General features: G+C 39.2%; 1 protein-coding gene across 3 annotated transcripts; it reads right to left on the bottom strand.

Moving 5' to 3' along the window:
• Nucleotides 1-458: 458 nt before the first annotated feature.
• LOC104892634 (growth-regulating factor 3) lies at nt 459-3,333 on the bottom strand. 3 transcript variants are annotated; one of them, XM_048644970.2, is made up of 4 exons: nt 2,643-3,333; nt 2,380-2,544; nt 1,908-2,280; nt 459-1,288 (listed from the first exon to the last, which is right to left on the bottom strand). In XM_048644970.2, the coding sequence occupies exons 1-4, from the start codon at nt 2,932-2,934 to the stop codon at nt 721-723; spliced, it is 1,398 nt and encodes a 465-aa protein (XP_048500927.1). In that variant the 5' UTR covers nt 2,935-3,333; the 3' UTR covers nt 459-720. The 3 variants fall into 3 exon arrangements, with proteins under 3 accessions (XP_048500927.1, XP_019105027.1, XP_010676918.1); XM_019249482.3 differs by having other exon boundaries at nt 1,908-2,277; nt 2,380-2,547; nt 2,643-3,326; XM_010678616.4 differs by having other exon boundaries at nt 2,380-2,547; nt 2,643-3,324.
• Nucleotides 3,334-23,289: the final 19,956 nt, after the last annotated feature.

Genomic DNA, 23,289 nt, shown 5'->3' with positions numbered 1-23,289 from the left:
ACATGAAAAACCAGATAGAGGCAAGAACTCATCTGAATGCCTAACCTATCTGGCCCACAACCCTTAAAAATCCCACCCACAATCCAATTCTAGGTCATGGTGGCCCGACCCGGCCCGACAAATTGTCATCACTAAGACTATGTTCAGTTTACCTTATTTTTGCTTACTTCAAATCAGATCAGAAAAAATAAAATCATATCAAATTAAAAAAAATAAGTTCAGATTAGATCAGATAAGTTCAAATCAAAAAAATACAATATTGAAATAATTTCAAAGGTTTTTCCTGACTTTGTTCATGTCAACAAACAATTAAGTGAACTAAACATAGCCTAGGTTGTCACAAACAAATTCCAAAAAAATTCATAGTAGTGATGCAATGAACAGTAGAGGTCTCAGCATATAGACTGATAGTCTGATAGATATAGCCACATAGGTAACAGAAAGGAAATTAGGCCAAATTACTGAAAGTGACAGATGATTAATGCAATACAGCATCTCCACTGTCCATCATAGCTAAAACAGGAGAATACACCATGACAGAAATAGAGAACCACAAAATAAAGATACAATATAAACAGCTTTACTTTTAAAAGTGGTTTTTTTCCCCTTTATCTATTACCCAAAACTCTTAAAAGATTGACTCCAGCCTACAAAAGAATCAACAGATTGCTAGCTAGCTAGCTAGTGATGAACCAGTGGACTTGCACTAATGTGAGGTTGCTATCCCAGAGTAGTGGTGCTAGAGCTTGTGCTATGTCCATGTGGTGACACCAACTGATCATCTGAATGACTACCCATTCTTCCATTCCCTGCTCCAGATATCCCAAGGCACAATGCCTCGGCCAACGGACCACCAGGTGGCGAACTAATCCACGAGTTCATCCAATTGAATGGCTGATGATGATGATGATGAGATGCCGAAGATAACGAAGACCGCTCGAGATGGTCTTTCGTGTTGTCGTCTGAGGTATGGTGATCGTGATCGTGATCAAACCCGGCGGACATAGACAATGTAAGGGGTAAAATGGAATTAAGTGGAGAGGAAGGGGTAGGACATTTGTTAGTAGTAATACTATTGTTATCATTATCAATAGTATTAGTAGCATCTTTAGGATCAACATGATCACCTAAAGACCAAGCATCAATAAAAGGCCTAGAAAGGAGGCAACTTTGATGATCATCAACAGCTGATGCTCTTGTCTCACCTATTTGTTGTGTATAAAGACAAGCAGGAGCAGTAGTAGCATTAGGTGGTGCAACATCCTTCTTCATGAACCAATCTGGGTACCTAAAGTTGCATTTTTATAACCAAAAGGGAAAGTTTTAAGTCAAAACACTCAAAAGAAATCCCAACTCAAACCCCCTCCACAAATGTGAAAATTGTTATCCCCCACCTTCACCAAACATCATTTACACATGAAAAAACAAAATACTCCTATGACCTACCACAAAAACAGAAACCCCTAAAATAAATTCACTCACTACTCCTTATTCTCATTTCCCCAGATATAGTCCAAATGGATAACAGTCAGGATCATTTAATGCATGAATTAAACTGATTATGACCTATGGCACCCAAATCAAATCAACAATTCAAATTAAAAAAAAAAACACCAAAGTAAGATCCTATAAGATTCAAGAACATTTCTTTAGGTATATAGAAAAGCCACATAGTGTAGACAATATTCAATTCTTAATACCATCTCCGCATAACTTTACCAACTAAACTCGCTAGCATACTCGATAATCAAATAATTAAATACCCAAATATCATAATCAACAATAAATATAGAATACTTAAAATAAAACTAAAATTTAGTGTTTTACTAATAACCCTTATAATCGAATCCCGTCTACATCACTACAATTCCTCGGACTTGAAAAATAACAAGGAAAGAGATATATACCTGGGAAGAGAGTTGAACTGGGAAGGAGAAGGCAAGTCAAAGGAAGAAGAAGAGGGTTTAGGGATAGCAAAAGGAGTGAAGACAATAGGGTTAGAAGTTGTTACAGAAGGAGTTGTAGTATTAGTAGTAGTAGTAGTAAGTGGAAGTGGAGGAGAGAGAATAGAAGGTGAAGGTGATGATGATGATTCCACAGGCTTTCTTGAACGAGAAGGACGGCCTTTGTGAGAATGTCTTTCACAGTATTTTTGGTCAGGTGCTACATCTCTTGAACATCTCCATTTCTTACCATCTGTTCTTCTACACCTCCATGGTTCTGGATCACCTCCTCTTCCTGTTACATATCTCATTTCCACCCCTGTTTTTCTCACTACTTCTTCATTCATTTTTCACACCCAAAAATCATAATTCTATTAAATTTTATAAATTATAAAGGTAGAATCTTTTAAATGAAATACAATGAAATGAAACTAACCAGAAGATGTTGATGATGATGTTGTAATTGTAGAAGATGGGTATTTTGAGAGAGGAATTAAGAGTTCAGGTGGTACAGGCATAGAAGCCATCATATATTTGTATATAATTGTTTGTCTCTCTAATTCTTGCCTTTGTCCTGCTGTAAATGTCAATCTTCCTCCATCTCCTAACAAAAAAAAAATATTACCCAAAGATTAGATTTTTACCATTGTATAAAGATAAATAAAAAAGACCCAATTGAAAATCAATTGTGTAAATTACCAAATCGAGAAATTTGATGAAACCCAGAAATTGTAGGACTTGAACTTCTGTTTTCTTGACGATTTTGACGAGTTTGAAGCCATGGAACTGCAGTAATTGAATCTCTTCCACTTGAAAAAGATGACTGTTGTTGTTGTTGTTGTTGTTGTTGTTGATGTTGTTGTTGTTGTTGTTGTTGTTGTTGTTGTTGCCATGGTAACTTTAAACCTAAACCAACATCACAATAATCTAAATTTATCTCACCTTTGTCCAATTCCCAATTTCCATACCCAGTTCTATTTCCACTTGCCATTTTTGTTTTAAAAATGCAAAGAGAAATCCAAAAGAATTAGGTACTCTTTTTCTGAACAAAAAAAAAAATGTTGTTCAGTTTGAACAGAAGAAATTAATAATTTTTCTCTCTTAAATTACCAATACTTCAGAAAAAGGTTTTCTTTCAGACCTTCTGAGCTCTGTTTTTTGTTATTTTTTTTGGGTTGCTCCTGTTTTTGGTTTTATATTGGAGAGAGAGAGAAAGAGGGTTGAGCTTAGCGGTGGCCGCCAATGTCAACTATTCAGCTTTCTGCTTCACTAGTATTTGTAATTGTTTTTAAAATTTAAAGAGTTTTGATGAATTGAGGGGGTTTTGAAGATTATGTGTTTATGCTTCCTATGCTTCCAACATTCATCCCACTGCTGCAGATACAGACAAAACTACTAAACGCTGCTGTGTGAGGAGAGAGAGTGTTGTCTCTGTGTGTGAGGAGAGACTAGAGAGGTCTACTAGTCTAGTGTCATTATCCAGACTAGACCTCGTAATTTGAATATTTCGTTACTTCGTTCTAAAATAAATAAAACACTTATAATTTTAGTTGTTTTAAAAGGAAGAAAATTTGTTTCAAAAAACTTTTTCAAAGTTTAATTTTGTGAATAAAAGTTCTAAAACATAATTTGCAAAAAGAAATCACAAACTTAATTTTTCTTACAAGAAAAAATCTATTTTTATTTTTAGGTGTGGTTTTTCTAAATTCTTGCGTCGAATATTCTATCTTTCTTTATACAAATAAGATATAATGAAATGGACAACCAAATATAATAAATAGACAACAATAGAAATATCATTGAGACGGATATGTCGCTCTAAAAGTTCAAGAAGTCATCATTATTATAAAAAGTAACATTTCTAATAAAAAAAATCATAAAGTCAACTAGTGAGGCAAAGAGACCTCAAAAACCAAACATAGAAAAATAATATTCAAACTCCACATGGCAAAATAACCACAAAATATAATCAAAGATACTTAACACCTGATAGGCTAAAAGACCTCCTGAAACCATTACAATTATCATCCACAAACGACTAAATACAAAAAACATAGTCATACTCCTATCCTCACTTCTCAAGTTCAAATTGTGATCATTCTAGTTTTCAACTTAATCTACAAAAGCATATAAAAACAACAAATATTCTAAAATAAATGAGGAGTAACTAGTAGTCCTTCCAGGACAAATTGAATCAAGATAGCATTAGTAAGATTTAACCGTTAAGAAACCATATTACATGAATTAAATCACACAAATATGCTATATAATTCAATTCACAAATAAAAAGGTCAAAGAAATAATAATGGAAATACATGATTTATCAGAAAATAACCTTTGAAACAAATTAATAGCAACTCGAAAAGCCATTCAAAACCAACAATGAAATGCCAATTAATCGCAATGCTCTTTCAAAGTTTTGTCAAATCTCAACCTCCAGACAGCCTATGGGGCATGGGCTAACATTCCATATATACTGCCTATTTAAAGAAGTGATCAAAAACCGTTGTGGGACAGTACCCAATTTAGAACTTCTCGACCCCTCAAACGACAACAATTAACCCAAGTAATACTCATACATCGCAACTTAGGTGGTTGGCATGTTTTTTACCAGGGGTTACATCTATTCCACCGGATATCTTACATCTCAAATTAAAATATCAATTTATAAATTTATATCAACAATTCTTCAAAACAAAACAACAATAAGGATGCCCATATGGCCCTACACCCAAATTTGCAGAAAAACTAGGATCGAGAACCTAACTAATAACTCGATTCATCACAAAAATTTGTATTCTTCTGAACATAGGAATAGTAACATCAAAAGTTCCAAAATCGAACAATTTTGAAAATGAAATCTATAAATAAATTATCTCCTTTAACATATATAAACATAAAAAGTACAACATAGCACATATTCACCTATCACACCTCGTTGTCTGAGTTTGGGTATTATTACAAGGTTAGTTACAACAACAATTATAATACCCCCGATATATGACTTTCGGCAAAACAATACTAAATACAGTATTTTTCTCCTTCGACAACTATATCGTCAACCTTTTAGATATTAATTCAAATAACTCAATAACATTATTATAACACAAACAATTATCAATGTACTTTTGATCTTAACCAACACATATCAAAAATAAATAATTCACCTTAGGACATAGTCATATATAACACTAATAAATTCCAAAATTTAATAAACAACACATTCACAAGGACAATAATTTTGAACGTTTAGAAAACTAGGGGTGTTCATATATATTCAATCTGGTTGATTTGATATGTGACCCGGTTGATTTGATTCGTGATATGGTCTATCAGATCCAGTAAATCGGATACGAATCAAAAAATTTCATATCATGGTATCTAAAAAATATTCGTAACATTGTTTTTTTTTCCGATTTTTTCAGATATCCGATTCAAAATATTCTATTTTCAAGAACGGATATCCCAAATATCCAATGATCCATTCCGAAACTTATATTATGATATTTTCCTTTGAAAAATTCATTATGTTAGTTTCCAGATATCATATTCGATCTAATATGAAATTTCAAATCAGAATTCGAATATTTGTTTCTTTCGATTGGATTCGTATCACATTTCTCCCGATCCAAAATTCTGGAATGGATCGGTTTATCCAACATGAACACCTCTACACAAAGCCACACAAAAACTGGCAAACTTGATTCTGCCACCGACGTGCTGTGATCCGTGCAAGAGTGTGGCCTCAACGCAAAATCGTCGCAAGCAATGCGTAGATGGTGGACGGAGGTCACCAGCTCCAAAACGCAAGGCAAGGAGAATAAAACGCACCATTCATCATGCAAAAAGTAATTGATTTGACAGCCAATGTACATTCCCCTTACATCCAATGTACATGTCGAAAATTCAAAAAGTAAATGATTTGACAGTTACCGTTCACCGTTTAATAACTGATTTGATGTCAACTGCCATCATTTCCCCCCATATACTGTTCACCACTTCTCTCTTTTCCACACTCAACCTCCTTCCATGTTTAATGATTTCGTTTTTTAAATTTCATCCTCTAATTACTAAATTTTTTTGAGGTTGCAAGAACACAACGTAAAGAAATACCATTGGCCACCCTTTTGAGAACAAAGGGAAAAAATCTGAAGAAATATCTGAACCTCTACTTTGAATGTCTGTTATTTGTTCATTATGTGTTATCACATTGTTCACTATATCACAAGGATTATACTTTGGATGTCTATTATTGTTCATTGTGTGTTATTGACGATTTTATGGGGGGGGTGTCATTGTACATTTTGATTTTGTTAATGAACAACCACGAAGCCAAGAATGTACAAAGAAACATAATAGAATAAAAGTAACCCAATTCCTAAAGCTGATGTCAAGTGAGTAATTTGCAATATTTGTACACTGGTGTGTTGATGTTTGTTCATTAATGAAATTCAATATGTACAATTACAATCATATACCTCATAGTGCTCCAGGTGCCACAAAAAAAAACTCAATATGGGTATTAAAACAAATGGTCAACACATAACAATATGATTGTAACCCAGTTAATGTACATGAATGTCAACAAAGTGTACATGCAAGGTACGTGCATGTACATGCAACTGTATGTGGAGCTAATAATAACCGCAACCAACGTAAATAAGGATAAATCACGAATCACAATGTACACTGATGATCATTACTTTGATCACTGAAAATAAGGATACATTATTGTTTGATTGAATGTTCACTGGATATGACTCAATGTACAAATATTCTAGCAAGATTGTTCAACTACTAAGCCTGAATGTACAATGTTGTTATGACTGGATGTTCAAGTTATTTTATAGAGCTGACTTTGTTCTGTGTACATTAAAATTGCGTTAATGATCACTGTGTATGACTAAATATACATTAGCTTCACGAACATGCATGCATAACATATTCTATAGACACAAACAAAACAAAAAAAAACTCAATATGGGTACTAGAACAAAAGGTTAACACATATCAACATGATTGTAACCCAGTTAATGTACATGAATGTCAACAAAGTGTACATGCAAGGTACGTGCATGTACATGCAACTGCAGGTGGAGCTAATAATAAAAAAAAGGTACCGCAACCAACGTAAATAAGGATAAATCACAATGTACACTGATGGTCATTACTTTGATCACTGAAAATCCCCAAATGTACACTCGTATATTATTGTACATTAAACCATATGCATTTGTACATTAAAAAAAGTTTTAAAAATGCAAAACAGAATATAAAACTAAATATCAACATTTGGAAATTTATAATAGAAATGAATGAAAATAAGGGAGAAATAAATGAAGAACAAAATAAATGAGAGAGAGAATTGAAATGGTTCTTGAATAATAAATGAGAGAGAAAGAGAGGGAATGAGTGAGTGATGAGAGAGAAAGAGCTGGCCCACTTTCAAAAATACTGCCAAAAGCCTGCCAAATTTTGGCTCTCCTAAAACCATCAAAACGACGTAGTTTTGGCCAAGGTGTAGGATGCTCATCCTACACCTCGGTGCAAGATCTAATTTGCGCGTCGCAAGAGCAAGCGTTCAGTGAGGGATTCGTGCATTTAACTCATCAACTTGCACATTGGCACAACAATCATGCGGCTAAAACAATAACTTTCACCACTTCACCGGGGAGACAGTATCCCAAATTTGTCCAATATTCATGAAAAATAAATAAAATGAATGATACAAATTTTAGACTAGAATCAAACCACAATTAGACACAAGAACAACACTACGAATCTCATACTAGCATATGCAATTCAATAATATAGCAAATCTTGCATCAAAATCATAATACATTATCCATACAAAGCTTAAAAATATTAGCTTATTTAAAAACAACCTACAAGCACAATACTTATGCATCTACGTTTCAAAAATATTTACAACAACAAACCACAAACAAAATTCTTCCTCCAAAACATCATAACACACACGGCGCAGACTTACTTGAACATATAAATACAAAATTTCTAAATTAATTATATAAACAAAATCTAAAACATTTCCTAACCATTAATCCTTATCCTAAAATTGTCGTAATAACTAGTGTTTCTGCTAAGAAATTGAGGGTAATCACAAGTGTTGATGTGTGCTGAGAAACTTGATATGGGCCCCAAGAAGGTACGTCTGAGCTCCGTTGTCCGTACGCCGGAATCCTGCAAAACAAGGTTAGCCTACCCCGGGGGTGGTCCCGGGATCGCCCCTCCGACGCTCAAGTCAGTTGATGATTGAGGTAGAGAGAGAAAGTGATCAGTGTAGAGAGAGATGCTCTCGTTTTTGTAGCTTAGAACTGCGTACCTTTGTCTGATGAGACAACCCCTATTTATAGAGGAGAGGGTCCCTAATAAATGAGGGTATTCTAGTCATCTCCAGCTGATGGAGGATTTGCTTCCCTAGATGTAGGGGTATTTTAGTAACTTTGCCATAGGTGGGCTGGTCCAAGAAATGGGCCCAAACAATTAGCCCCACGCCAAGTAATCGAAGTAGAAATCGCCATTTTAGCTCGGTTGATTGGCGGAATAAGGTGATCGCCTTTTTGCCGATGTTGAACGGGACCCAAGCGGGCGCTAGGATTAACCAATCACGAGCAGGTGCTATGGAGGCGACCGAGCAAGTGGCCTTGTTGCTGGCCGAGCAGGGGTATGCGCTGAGTAGGTTTTGCTAGGGCTGGCCGAGCAGGTGTTGACCGAGGCTGGCCGAGCAGGTGATGGCCGAGGCTGGCCGAGCAGGTGCTGGCCGAGGCTGGCCGAGCAGTTGATGGCCGAGGCTGGCCGAGCTGCTCTTCTTAGGGCCGAGCTGCCCAGCAGGCCTTGTGTCCGAGCAGGTCTTGCTGGCCGAGCAGGTGCTGGCCGAGCAACTCCCTTGGCCGAGCAGGTGCTGGTCGATCGAGCCAAGCAACTCCCTTGGCCGAGCAGGTGCTGGCCGACCGAGCCGAGCAACTCCCTCGAGTCGAGGCAAGCAGCTTTCTCGTGCCGAGCTGGTCCTTTAGTCGAGCTCCATTGGCCGAGCTATAATAATGGCCGAGCTCCCTTGGCCGAGCTATAATAATACCCGAGCTCCCTTGGCCGAGCTGGTCCCTTGGCCTAGCCGAGTGGATGCATGGTCGAGTGGCAGATTAGGTGCTTTGGTTAAGAGGCCGACCCGGTGCCTTCGGGTGCTTTGATGAGTTTTTGACCGGGTGCGCCTACATCCGATCAGCTTCATAGTCCGACCAGGTACCTTGATCGAGCGAGTGCCATGACCGAGTGGGCTGAGCAACTCTTCGAGCTTTGCTGGCCGAGGAGGTGCTCAGGTTGAGTAGGTCTTTATACGGATCCGAGGCCACTCGGATGAGGAGCTAATAATGCGCCTCATGCTGTCCGAGTGGGGGCACATGAAGTACTTTAGCTTGATTTTAGCTAAGTATAAGAGCGATTCGCCAAAGGAGAGGGGGCCTCCTAGTGGCCGAGCAGGTCTCCAATAAGCCGAGCGGGCCGGACGCCACTCGGATGAGGAGCTAATGAGTCCCCTCCTGTCCGAGTGGGTGCCATGAAGTACTTAGCTCTAATTTGGCTAAGTATGAGAGTTACTCGTCAAAGGAGAGACTTACTCCTAGTGGCCGAGCGGGTTTCCAATAAGCTGAGCGGGTCGGACGCCACTCGGATGAGGAGCTAATGAGCCCCATGCTGTCCGAGTGGGTGTCCTGAGGTACTTAGCTTGATTTTTGCCTAAGTATGAGAGCGACTCGTCAAAGGAGAGAGGGTCTCCTAGTGGCCGAGCGACTCGATTTGTTTGCACTTAATTATTTTCGCTAAGTGGTAGGGTACTCCTGGCCTAGCCGAGGAGGTACCGCAAGATACACGCTCGACTCGGGAGGCTAATGAGCCCCATGTTTAGCCGAGGAGGTGAATTTGTTTGCACGATCGACTCGGGAGGCTAATGAGCCCCATGTTTGGCCGAGGAGGTGATTTTGTTTGCACGATCGACTCGGGAGGCAAATGAGCCCCATGTTTGGCCGAGGAGGTGAACTTGTTTGTACGATCGACTCGGGAGGCTAATGAGCCCCATGTTTGGCCGAGGAGGTGAACTTGTTTGCACGATCGACTCGGGAGGCTAATGAGCCCCATGTTTGGCCGAGGAGGTGATTTTGTTTGCACGATCGACTCGGGAGGCTAATGAGCCCCATGTTTGGCCGAGGAGGTGATTTTGTTTGCACGATCGACTCGGGAGGCTAATGAGCCCCATGTTTGGCCGAGGAGGTGATTTGTTTGCACGATCGACTCGGGAGGCTAATGAGCCCCATGTTTGGCCGAGGAGGTGAACTTGTTTGCACGATCGACTCGGGAGGCTAATGAGCCCCATGTTTGGCCGAGGAGGTGATCTTGTTTGCACGATCGACTCGGGAGGCTAATGAGCCCCATGTTTGACCGAGGAGGTGAACTTGTTTGCACGATCGACTCGGGAGGCTAATGAGCCCCATGTTTGGCCGAGGAGGTGATTTTGTTTGCACGATCGACTCGGGAGGCTAATGAGCCCCATGTTTGGCCGAGGAGGTGATTTTGTTTGCACGCTCGACTCGGGAGGCTAATGAGCCCCATGTTTGGCCGAGGAGGTGATTTTGTTTGCACGCTCGACTCGGGAGGCTAATGAGCCCCATGTTTGTCCGAGGAGGTGATTTTGTTTGCACGCTCGACTCGGGAGGCTAATGAGCCCCATGTTTGTCCGAGGAGGTGAATTTGTTCGCACGCTCGACTCGGGAGGCTAATGAGCCCCATGTTTGTCCGAGGAGGTGAATTTGTTCGCACGCTCGACTCGGGAGGCTAATGAGCCCCATGTTTGCCGAGGAGGTGAATTTGTTTGCACTTAGCTATTTTCGCTAAGTGGTAGGGTACTCCTGGTCATCGACTCGGGAGGCTAATGGGCCCCATGTTTGCCGAGGAGGTGATTTTGTTTGCACGCTCGACTCGGGAGGCTAATGAGCCCCATGATTGTCCGAGGAGGTGAATTTGTTTGCACGCTCGACTCGGGAGGCTAATGAGCCCCATGTTTGTCCGAGGTGAATTTGTTCGCACGCTCGACTCGGGAGGCTAATGAGCCCCATGTTTGTCCGAGGAGGTGAATTTGTTTGCACGCTCGACTCGGGAGGCTAATGAGCCCCATGTTTGTCGAGGAGGTGAATTTGTTTGCACTTAGCTATTTTCGCTAAGTGGTAGGGTACTCCTGGTCATCGACTCGGGAGGCTAATGAGCCCCATGTTTGCCGAGGAGGTGATTTTGTTTGCACGCTCGACTCGGGAGGCTAATGAGCCCCATGTTTGTCCGAGGAGGTGAATTTGTTTGCACGCTCGACTCGGGAGGCTAATGAGCCCATGTTTGTCCGAGGAGGTGAATTTGTTCGCACGCTCGACTCGGGAGGCTAATGAGCCCCATGTTTGTCCGAGGAGGTGAATTTGTTTGCACGCTCGACTCGGGAGGCTAATGAGCCCCATGTTTGCCGAGGAGGTGAATTTGTTTGCACTTAGCTATTTTCGCTAAGTGGTAGGGTACTCCTGGTCTAGCCGAGGAGGTACCGCGAGATATGCTCGACTCGGGAGGCTAATGAGCCCCATGTTTGGCCGAGGAGGTCTTGCGACGCTACTCGACTCTCGAGTAGGTCTAGTCGTTGACACTTAGCCGTTTTTCGACTAAGTTAGTTAGGACGCTCCTCTTATGACTGAGGAGGTGCTAGTGATGGAGCTTCTCGACTCGGGGAAGCTAGGGAGACCCATGCTTCCCGAGGAGGTCTTCGCGACGCTACTCAGATCTCGAGTTCGTCCAATTATTGATACTTAGCCGTTTTTCGACTAAGTGGGACGCTCCTTTTCTAACTGAGGAGGTACCCATGATGGAGATTCTCGACTCGGGAAAGCTAGGGAGATCCATGCTTCCCGAGGAGCTCTTCTGACGCTACTCCGATCCCGAGTAGGTCCAATTGCTGATACTTAGCCGTTTTATTGGCTAAATTAGTCGGGGGAGGCTTCTCCATATTTGAGTGCCGTTGGAGAAGTTTTTGTTCAGGAGATGACGAACATCATCGCACCTCCATCAAGTGTATTCATTTGACCAGCTGAGGCGTTCAAGCAATTAGCCCCACGCTGGATGATCGGATAGGGTAGCATCATTCCTTCCCAAGGCGATCGTCCAGCGGAAAACAAGAGATCCATGTTCCTGGGGGACCCTGCTGGGCCCGGCAGAGGGGTGAAACGCCATCGAACTTTTGCAAAGTATGTTTGCCCGAGCAGCTCCCTTGGCCGAGATTGTGCCTCGCTTCAAGTTATGTTCAATACAAGATGGCCGACCGGGTCCCTGTCCGAGCAGGTATCAGTGAATTACTTAGCCTAAATTTGGCTTAAGTATTAGGGCGGTTCGACGAAGAAGAGAGGGTCTCCTATCAGCTGAGCGGGTCGGATGCCACTCGGATAAGGGACTAATGAGCCACATGTCGTCCGAGTGGGCGCCAATTTAAGTACTTAGCTTGAATGAGTATGCCGCTAAGTATGAGTGACTCAGCAAAGGAGAAGGGGTCTCCTAGTGACCGAGCGGGTCCAGATATGGAGGATATGGGTCTATTTGAGCTTCGCCCTTTTGACGTCATGAATACTCCGGTATGTTGTACTTAGCCATTTTTGGCTATGTTAGTGAGATTTCCCCCTCCTGACTGAGGAGGTGTCATGGCGAAATTCTAGCCTTTTGAGCCTCCTTTTGCTCGCCTCTATTGGCTTGATAGTCTTAGTTTTGCTGGACTGATCTGGGTGATGCAAGGCTTTTGATAGTGTGCCTTTGAAGCTGAGATAAATTTCTCATAAGTTGAGTAGGCATCTGAGGCCGAGTAGATGTCTCGGCTGAGCAAGCACCCAAGGATGAGCAAGTACCCAAGGATGAGTGGGTACATCGAAGGAGTAGGTACCGTTGATCAGTTGGTGCCTTTGATGATGAATAGGCACATCTGGCCGAACTCCATCATAAATTCGAGGGTGCCACTTCTTATTCTGGAGAAGTTTTACGGTTCTGAGTCACCATACCCCTCGTTCAGATCAGTTTTCATGGGTTGTGTTCTTCAATACAACCTCTTCCGAGTGATAACAGATTTTGCCCTTTGGGGGTTGACGCGGTCCTTCCCTCTATTTAGGCCCTAGCCGGTTAGGCTGACCATCTCAAGAAGGAAGAATGATCTCCTCACGACGAGTGGAAACCATACACATCCGACTTTGCTGGAGAGTTTGTTGAAGATGAGATGCAATCAAGGTGACGTTTGTTGAAGTTATGGGCATTGGGTCAGCTATTCATATCTGACCTGCTGTTGCGGGATGACTGACTCCGTAGTGGATTCTCCATTGGGGTTGAATCCTCATCATTCGAATAGAGGGATAGCACCATAGGTGCATATGGGTTGCTTGAGCTCTCCGGAAACGGTTGGCTTGGGAGCATGTCTTCATGGTTGGGGCCATTGCTGAGCAGCAATGAGGTGATTTTGCTGAGTAGCAACAAGGTGAATCTTGCTGAGTGGTGGCGAAGTAACTTCTTATACTTTCCCCACAGACGGCGCCAAATTGTTTCTGCTAAGAAATTGAGGGTAATCACAAGTGTTGATGTGTGCTGAGAAACTTGATATGGGCCCCAAGAAGGTACGTCTGAGCTCCGTTGTCCGTACGCCGGAATCCTGCAAAACAAGGTTAGCCTACCCCGGGGGTGGTCCCGGGATCGCCCCTCCGACGCTCAAGTCAGTTGATGATTGAGGTAGAGAGAGAAAGGGATCAGTCTAGAGAGAGATGCTCTCGTTTTTGTAGCTTAGAACTGCGTACCTTTGTCTGATGAGACAACCCCTATTTATAGAGGAGAGGAGCCCCATTAAATGAGGGTATTCTAGTCATCTCCAGCTGGTGGAGGATTTGCTTCCCTAGATGTAGGGGTATTTTAGTAACTTTGCCATAGGTGGGCTGGTCCAAGAAATGGGCCCAAACAACTAGCGTTATTGCCAGTTACCTGAGACGTCGGGTAGTGTGCAAAAACTTGTGTATACTAGGCGTGCTCTTCGTGCGAGGGATTCTCGTCGTCCAATCTCTTCCTAGCATCCCAGGAACAAATTATCAACAGTTCTAAGATGATGCTGAAAAGAAAAGACAAGTGTAGAAATTATTTTGCGAAGTAAACAAAATTATTTTATCTCCTTTGAGGTTTGAAAATGGTGTGATAATGAGGGAGAAGTGAGCAGAGTTCTCTGATTAAAAATTAGATTTTTAGGGTGATTTAAAAGAGTCGGTTACGAATGAAGAATCAGGATAAAGGTTACTAGGAATATTATGAATCACAACTTTTGTAGCTCCCAAGCTCTTCTTTCTCTTCCTCCATCCGACCATCCACACGCGCCACTACTTGGTCTTTCGCCGAGTATGGTTCATCACAAGAACAATCCAACATGCGATCATATAATGATGTAAACATTGTGCACCTAAACAACAATAATAGATCATCTAGGTAATATAACCTTAAATAAAATACGATTTTTTCACAAAATACCCTTGATTTTTTTTTGCACTGATACCCTTGCAAGTTGCCCTAATAACTAACAGTGTTAGACTTCTGTTAGTCATTATGTCCTAATCCCCCTTAACCCTAATTAACTAACCTAAACCTAAGCCAAACCCTAACTCTAATCCCTAATCTAATACCCTAAACCTAACCACCACCCCTTACCCCTAGCTACCCACTGCCCTACCACCCATCCCCTTTCCCTTCCCCACTAGTCATGCATCCCCCTTCCTCTCCCCTTTCCATGTAGTCGCATAGCCCCCTCCCTTCCACTTCCCCACAGCCGTCGCACAACCCCCTCCCCTTAGCTTCCCTTCGCGCACCCCTGAAACCCCTTCAAATCCTCGCACTTGAAACCCCTTCAAATCATCGATTTTTTTTTCATTTGGGGGGAAGGGGAGGGGGTTGTGCGGCGTTTGCGAGGGAAGGGGAGGGGGTTGTGCAGCGTTTGCGAGGGAAGGGGAGGGGGTTACGTGGCGTTTGCGGGGGATGGGGAGGGGTTTGTGCAGCGTTTGCTGGGGAAGGGGATGGGGGTTGTGATAGGCCGACAACAGTTGGGGAGGGGGTTCGCGACAGGTCGTCGGCAGGGAGGGGGTCAGCGGGGGGAAGGGGGGTCAGCGGGAGAAGGGGAAGGGGTGGTGGTGAAGAGGTGGTGGTGAGGGGTGATGGGGTAGTGGGGAGTAAGGGATGTGGGAGGGTTGTTTAAGGCTAGGGTCCAAGTTAGTGTAATAAATTAGGATTAGTGTTTGATTTAGGTTAGTTAATTAGAGTTAGGAGAGAGTTAAGGCCTAATGACCAAAGAAAGTCTAACACCGTCAGTCAATAAAAGGGTAATTGGATGTATTTTTTTGAAAAGTGGAGGGTATATCCATATATGGTGAATTTGGAAAGTTGAAAAGGTATATGGTGCAAAAAAAAATTGTCAGGTGTACAAAAACCGAATAAAATAAAATAACTTAAATGTAACTAATATAAACCTACAATGTTCAATTTATAAGTAATATCAACATAAAGTATGTGACACTATTTGCCTAATTTATTCAAGGTGTAACTTGTGACAAAGTCTATCTTGTTGAAACTACACTTAGAAATCGTTCTTTTTCACCTTATTTTTTCAAAACATATTTGAATTGAACATATCTTAAAATATAAGGACTTTATAGAACCTATTTGACTTATTAAATTTTTTTTAATTGACCTCAACAGTATCAACTATGACTTGAGTGTTAATAGGGTGCATCCGTTCAAAGTTGTGCGATTGGTTGTGCTCAAGTCATAGTTGGTGTTGGTGTAGGTGTTGGTGTTGAAGTCAATTTTGCTTACATTATATGATACCACTACAGCAGTACAACACTATGACATCAAGCCAGTGGCGGATCTAGAAATTTCGAAATGGGGGTACGGATAAGATAAAATTAAATAAATACTTCAGATTATTTCAATTCACATCTTACAACATCTAATTTCAAATTCAACTAGTTTCGACTCATAATATTTAATTTCAAATTCAACTAATTTCGTCTCACAAAATCTAATTTCATTACTTCCGATTTACAGTTTCTAATATCAATCCAACTAATATCAATTCACATATTTCAATCATCTAATTTTAATTTCACAATTTCTAATATCAATTCATCTAATTACAATTCACAACATCTAATTTGAATTTCACAACTTTGAATTTCATAACTTCTAAGCAAACTCCAAACTCAAGACCATAAATTCACAAATATAATTTCGATTGTTTATTGTTTCCGGGAAAAAAACATTGCCACAAACTGCATATAGCTCACGGCAGTCCAATTCTGGCAGGCGACTGCGGCAGCTCTTGGTGTTGGTGGTTTGAAATGTTCCTCTTGGACCGGCCAATTGGCGACTAGCTTTAACCAAAAAAGATGGAATGAGAAAAGAGGAAAGAGAGTGAGAGAGCCAAAAAAACCAGAAAAAGCAATGTTACTCTTCATGAGAGGTGAGAGAAAGAGAGAGGAAAGAGAAAAAGAGATGTGTCATGTCTCACTGACTTTTGACAGAGGAGTGAGAAAGAGAGGCAAAAAGACGAAAAAAGGAGAGGGTTTGAAGCTGTACAATCATCCAGAATGTACAGCCAAAAGAGTTTTTTTTTTCTCAGCTTTTTTCCTTCATTCTTGTTTTTAGGAATGGGGGTACAGTTGTACCCACTGTACCCCCTGTAGATCCGCCCATGCATCAAGCATACCTTTTACTCTCGTGTTCTTCAACGACAAAGGTTAATTACCGTCGTTAGATGAAAAGCCCAAACGGCCAGACCTCACCGTTTATCTGGCCGCTTCATAGCATAAGATCTTTGTAATAAGTACTCTCATTAGCCAAGCCATTAGCCATCCACGTCCTTCATTCCACTATCTCATCTAGCATGATCTACCACCTCATTATATCACACTATTATTATGCTCTGGATATTTTTCACCAAAAGACAAACCGCTTATTTTGTTTGTTTCTCTTTTTCCCCTTGACAGCACCACACCCCCTTCCACACAATTATCCACATTTTGTTGCTAATCATAATCAAGGAAAATGTAGAAATATATGAGAGAATTTTGTACCTTGTCTTGTGGATTATATTATGCCCAAGCTATGTTATATTGTTTTGCTTTATCGTACCTTATGTTATTTCATGCCTTATTACCATATAAAGATGTGAACCATAGCTGCGATCGAGCACGCACAGCCTTTGTGCCAATATCGCGCGGGTCGTGCCTATGCGACCGTATGCTATGATGTGCTGTGCTTCACGCTAGCCTAGTCGAATGCTAATTTTCTCAACTCTCTAGCAACAAGGATTAGAAAAGGAGGTTAGCTATTTGGGTAAATTTGGACTAGTTAGCTAAAATTTTGTCTCAAGAGTGCTAAAGTTGATGTACTTTAATTTGTAATTATACTTGATATAGAGATATAGAAGTATAGAACCTATACCTATGAATATAAACGAGTCGAAGCGAGACCAATCTTGAACAGGTTCAACTTGGCTCAAGAAGGGGTAAGATTCACTTCGACTTTAGCTTGAATCTTGTCTAGCTCAGGAATATGAGCTCGGCTCAAACCCGAAAGAACCAAATAAAGTTTCGACTTGACTCGAAGTTATGTTCCAGATCAATATATACGAGCTCTACTTATTGCTCAAATTGAATGTTCCTTTATAAAGAAATAGATTTTAGGTTTGTTTTATTTAGAACCATTGAGGAATAAATTCAAACAATGAGTATAGTTAAGAATAATATTAATTTATAAAGAAAAGAGGTTATTTTTTAATTTGATGTGAGATATCTAATATTTTATATAATAGTATTATCTAATAAATTATTGTACTATTTCACAGGTTTTCGAACGAAGTTAAAAATAGTTGGGTTCGACTTATTATAGTCTCGATTTACCTAGCTTGAGCTTGATTCAAATTTGACTTTGACCAAATCGATATCAAGTGGCTCATTAGCAAGCTTGGTCATTAAATATACCTATAGTCCTAAAGCTAATCTATAATCTATATCAAATGTAGCTAACTAAAAGTTAGCTTGAGTTGAGTTTGTGATTAGAAAGGTATGAAAGGTCAAATAGTAGTAAAATTACATACGCTTGACTTTGAAATTTTTTGGCGTGAAGTATAACTGTAAAAGCATTGAAGCCTGACAAAAAAACAGTAACAAGGTCAGCCTCGTAGGGCAAAGACTAAAATATCCAAGTCCTCGTCTCTGTTAAATCTGACTGCTATTTGACTAACGGTCACCGTCTTATAGCTTCATCACTTCTCACTCGTCACCTCTGCGGCTCTGCCACCAGTTATGTTACGCCGTTAAGCTAACATACTATTGCTACTTAGCCACCTACGGCTAGGTTGTAGTATTACTCTTTTAGACATCAGTAGGATTTATGAGTCCTGTACCAGATATGAATAATATTCCACCCGTTTCTATGTAATTTTAATTACTCCCTTCTTTTTTACTCCACTTGCTACATTTATAATTAAGGTAATGTCACTTTCAAATTTTCAAGAAGATACTTTTTGAGCTATATAATATAAAATAATAGAAAAATGTAAAAAAAAATAACAGTTGATCTTTACAACCGTCTACTTTTTATTAAAAAGATAACTTATCATCTTTTTAATAGAGTGACTACTTTAATTTATTTAGTGATCTATTTGATCCATTCAGTAATAAAATTCTTTAATTCATTTAGTGACTGATTTAATCCATTTAGTGACTAATTTAATCCATTCCGTAAAACTGTCAGACTATCATTAAAAATTATTTGTTGTAATTCTAGATTCAAAGGGAAACAAAGGAAGGAGAAGAGAATGGACGAATAGGATGGTGCAAGATACCTAAAAATAGTGTTGGGATAGAGAGAAATGGAATTAGCTTGCTAGGAGAATGTAGACTTGAATTGTCTAATTTTATATTAAAATTAGATCTTATAATAATTTGTGAAAAAGTAGTACTATTAGGTAGAAAAAGTTGTACTTTTGGATGGAAAAAGGAAAAAAAAACAAATATAATAGTAATACTTTATGGTGGGCCAAATACCCCAAATAAAGAAATGTAGACAGTAAAAAGAAACACCCATATATACAAAATATAGCAAGTAAAAAAACAGAGGGAGAATATTATTGATACTTTCTTCGCTTTTTTTAATGGAGCTTTTAATATGATTAATACTTTCTCCGCTTTTTTTTTAATTGCTACAGTTTTGTTTTTTTAGTTACTACATTGTTTAAACTTTTCTTATTTGGGGTACTTGGCCCACCATAAATTAATATTATTAGGAAAATTTGTAATAAAAAATCTTTTGAAAGTTTAATTTTGCGAGAAAAAATCTCTTAAAGCATTTTTTGCGGAAAAACAACAAATTTAATTTTTCTTGCAAGATGAAACCTATTTGCTTTTTCCGGTGTGGTTTTTGAGATATATAGTAGTGGTGCTGCAGTTAATGAAAATAGAAAGTTAAAAAAAATATAGAAAGGTCAACGTCGAAATTGAAAAAAAACACATCAAAAAGAAAATTATATGGGAGAAATACATGTGAGGTGTGACAACATTTAACGCACATTATTCAAGTTGGATATGGATAGTCATTCATTTTATTTTGCTAAAGGTATTAATCTCTGCTAGGAATGGCAACGGGTCGGACTTGGACCGGATTATGCATAATTCGACTCCGACCTTACAGAAAGTCGGATTTTAAATCTGAGTCCAACTCCGACATCCGACTTTGAAAATCCGACTCTGACCCGACTTAAAATCTGAACATCCGACTCTGATATCCGACCCGACTTGAAATCCGGACATCCGACTTAAAATCCGAACATCCGACTCCGAACCTGATCCGACTTATTTTTCTTCCTATTTTTTATAATAGAATAGTCTTCTATAATTCAATAATTTAATCATTACAATTTATTCTAATCATTACAATTTATTCTAATCATCATATGGAAATCTTATATAGTAGAAATAATCTAATTATTACTATTATTTTTAACAATCATTTTTTCTATGGAAAAATCCTATATAATACAATTGGCTGAAAGTCGAAGTCAGATTATACATAAATAATACATTACATAAATAAGAAAAAAGGATTGATTGACTCAAAGTCGGTGTCGGATTCGGATGTCGGATTATTTTATGAGATCCGACTCCGACCCTCCTCCGACTCGGAGTCGGATTACTTTTTTGTCAGAGTCAACTCGGATTTTTTCCTTCGGATCGGAGCGGACTAGGTTCGGATTCGGACTGGATTGCCATCCCTAATCTCTGCCTTCTATAACGTACGGCACCCATGCTTTTCAAGATTTTGCTTGAAATTGTTAATTTCTTCCAAAATGTAAGGATACTACTATAATCGACCCCCTAAAAACGGTCCGGTCTTGAACCTGGGCCCAAAAAATATGTTCAAGCTCGAGCACTTTTCAGGACAGGCTCACTTTGTATGGCTCTAGTCAATCCTGACACGAGCCTAGTTTGCTTTTTATGAGCTCGTACATTCCAGCCCAAAATTGTTAAAATCAAGGCTAAAGCTCGGCAAGAGCCCAAAAGCTGAACGGTTCAAGCGGACGAGGTAATCCTCCCTACTTGCTTCTAATTGATTGAGAATGACATTTTTCTTTTTAGTGTTTGTCAATTTGACATACACTTACACAAATAAGCAAATCTCGTTTTACAACTTTTAAATCATTCAAAAGGTTTACTAATAAAAGTATGGGCCTTGTGGGATATGGGGCGACCCCAACCCTTAGCTAAGCAAAGACGACAAAGCCCCAACATGAGCCTGACACGAGAATAATAGGCCGAGCTGGATTTAGTTCAGGATCGAACCGAGTCTGGCAGACAGACTTGGTCCAAGGCCATATTTGCTTACCTATTGGCTATAGAGAGTTACAAACTATTATTGTGATCAATTTCTATGTTCCAAATTAGATGTAAAACTTTTTATTTTAGTAAGTTTCAAATTAGATGTTATACTTTCATTTTGGTTAATAACTTCTCTGTATCTCTCTTATATTACTTAGTTTTCTTTCTTTCTCTATCTCTCTACTCTCCAAAAATTGTCTAAGAATCCGTGATTTTAAAAGTGTCACAACTAATTTGGACGGAGAAAGTAGTTAAAAGAAAGGAATATATATTTTATCCATATAATTCAAATGACTGTTCTTCAAAGACTTTATTGTCATTAAATGCCATTGATCTGATATCCCTTTCATATTTGAATATTTGATAAAAGAAGTTATAAAATTGTAATAGCTTTGGTAAATAAGAATCCATCATCAAAACTTGAGATCACAAATTTGAGTCATTATGTGAAAAAATGTTTGTAACATTTTAAATTGTTGGTTATGTGGAATAGGGTTGTTCAAAAATATCCGATCCAAAAATCCGCCGATCCGATCCCAAATGCCAGATATCCTATTCGATTTTAAGATTTTGGATATTTCGGATCGAATATTCGGAAAAAATTTCAGTTTTTTGGATCAGAAACGAAATGGAATTTTTCAAAAAAGTCAACAGACCGATTTGAAAATCAGAAGACCCGGTATCCGATCCAAAAACCTTGTGACCTGATCTGAAAAGTTCGGATATCCAAAAATTTCGAATCGGATTCGGATCGCAATTCCCCCGATCCGAAATTTTCGGATCGGATTCGATCGATATCCAAAATTGAACAGCCCTAATGTGGAATGAGAGTAATTTAAACGGTGTTGCATGTCTAATTGACTATATATTTATGCTTTCTAATAATGATATACTTCCCGTGTTTCAAAATACTTGACACACTGCTCCGGCCTCTAGGTACCTTAAATTTCCCCGATCCGAAATTTTTGAATCGGATTCGATCGATATCCGAAATTGAACAGCCCTAATGGGGAATGAGAGTAATTTAAACGGTGTTTCATGTCTAATTGACTATATATCTATGCTTTCTAATAATGATATACTTCCCGTGTTTCAAAATACTTGACACACTGCTCCAGCCTCTAGGTACCTTACCAACGCATAAATTTAATCATTAATATATTTAACTTTTTACATCTAAAAATTATAAAAAGTTGATATTCTAAATATATATATTGAGACGAATCTAATAAGACACCACATAACTATATTTTTTATTATATAAAAATCATAAAACATGATTAATGAAAGTATATCAATAATGGAAAAGTTAAACCGTAACATCTATTTTAAAACCGGAGAAAGTAGATATTAAAGTTAGAACTGTAAATATTTCTATTGTAACAAGTAGATATGACCTACTACTATATTCAAAGAAGTGATGAAATTAGAATGATGATCCTTTCAAGTTCGACTCATGGTCATGGGCTACTTAATTTTTTGGGCTAGGTTCTATTACGTATTCTTTGTTCTGCCTTCCCCCGCATTCACAATGTGCACTTCGATGAGCTGGGTCATCCTAACTTTGGCCCATTCTTTTTTTGCTCTATACCAACTCTCACTCCTTATATGTGGTGGCTTTAAAAGAAAATGAAAACCTTTAGTCTAAATCCTACATACCACGAAGTCCACGATGTCGATTCTCAAGTTTTTTTTTTTTTAAGATAAGAAGAAGCCGCCTAATCAAACAAAAATCTCGCATAGGTCAATTTGGTCTGAATTTGTAGACAAGACTCCTTGAGAGTAGGGAGAATGATAAGGGGAAATCCCCACCCCCAAACAGTGGCGGATTCAGAAAAAAATTTAGTGGGATCAAAGTGTAATTATTAAATTTTATTGTGATCAAATGGTCAATTTTTCAGGATAGTTTTCAAAAAAGTCAAAATTTTAAAATGGAATTTTGGCAATTTTTACCAATTCAAGTGGGGTCAAGTGACCCCACTTATTCTTAAGTGGATCCGCCACTGTCCCCAAAGTACTTCTAGTGATGTTTGGTCCCACAATCTCAAGGTTGTGAGATACAAACCAAATCACTGGACCAAATACTATTTGGTGATGTCTATTCTCAAGTGCTATACACGCAATTTACATGGTATACCGTATACTCCGAGTACATTGCATGGTGTTCTCTTCAGATTGATTGAATTACTTCCCATAATTTTTGTAGCTTTTGTACTGTTAGAATAAAATACGAAATGAAACAAGGATCACAAGATGAACAATCTTCTAGGCGTGGATCACTTTCCCAAAAGTAATATTCCGACCCTATTCGTAAAGCACGGGTATCACGGAATTCACCTTCGAGATACAAAGAAGAAAACAATAGT

This window comes from Beta vulgaris, chromosome 5 (genome assembly GCF_026745355.1).
Source record: "Beta vulgaris subsp. vulgaris cultivar EL10 chromosome 5, EL10.2, whole genome shotgun sequence".
Classification (NCBI taxonomy): domain Eukaryota; kingdom Viridiplantae; phylum Streptophyta; class Magnoliopsida; order Caryophyllales; family Amaranthaceae; genus Beta; species Beta vulgaris.
The sequence above is the reverse complement of the archived record's forward strand: the minus strand, read 5'-3'. Positions and strand labels throughout refer to the sequence as shown.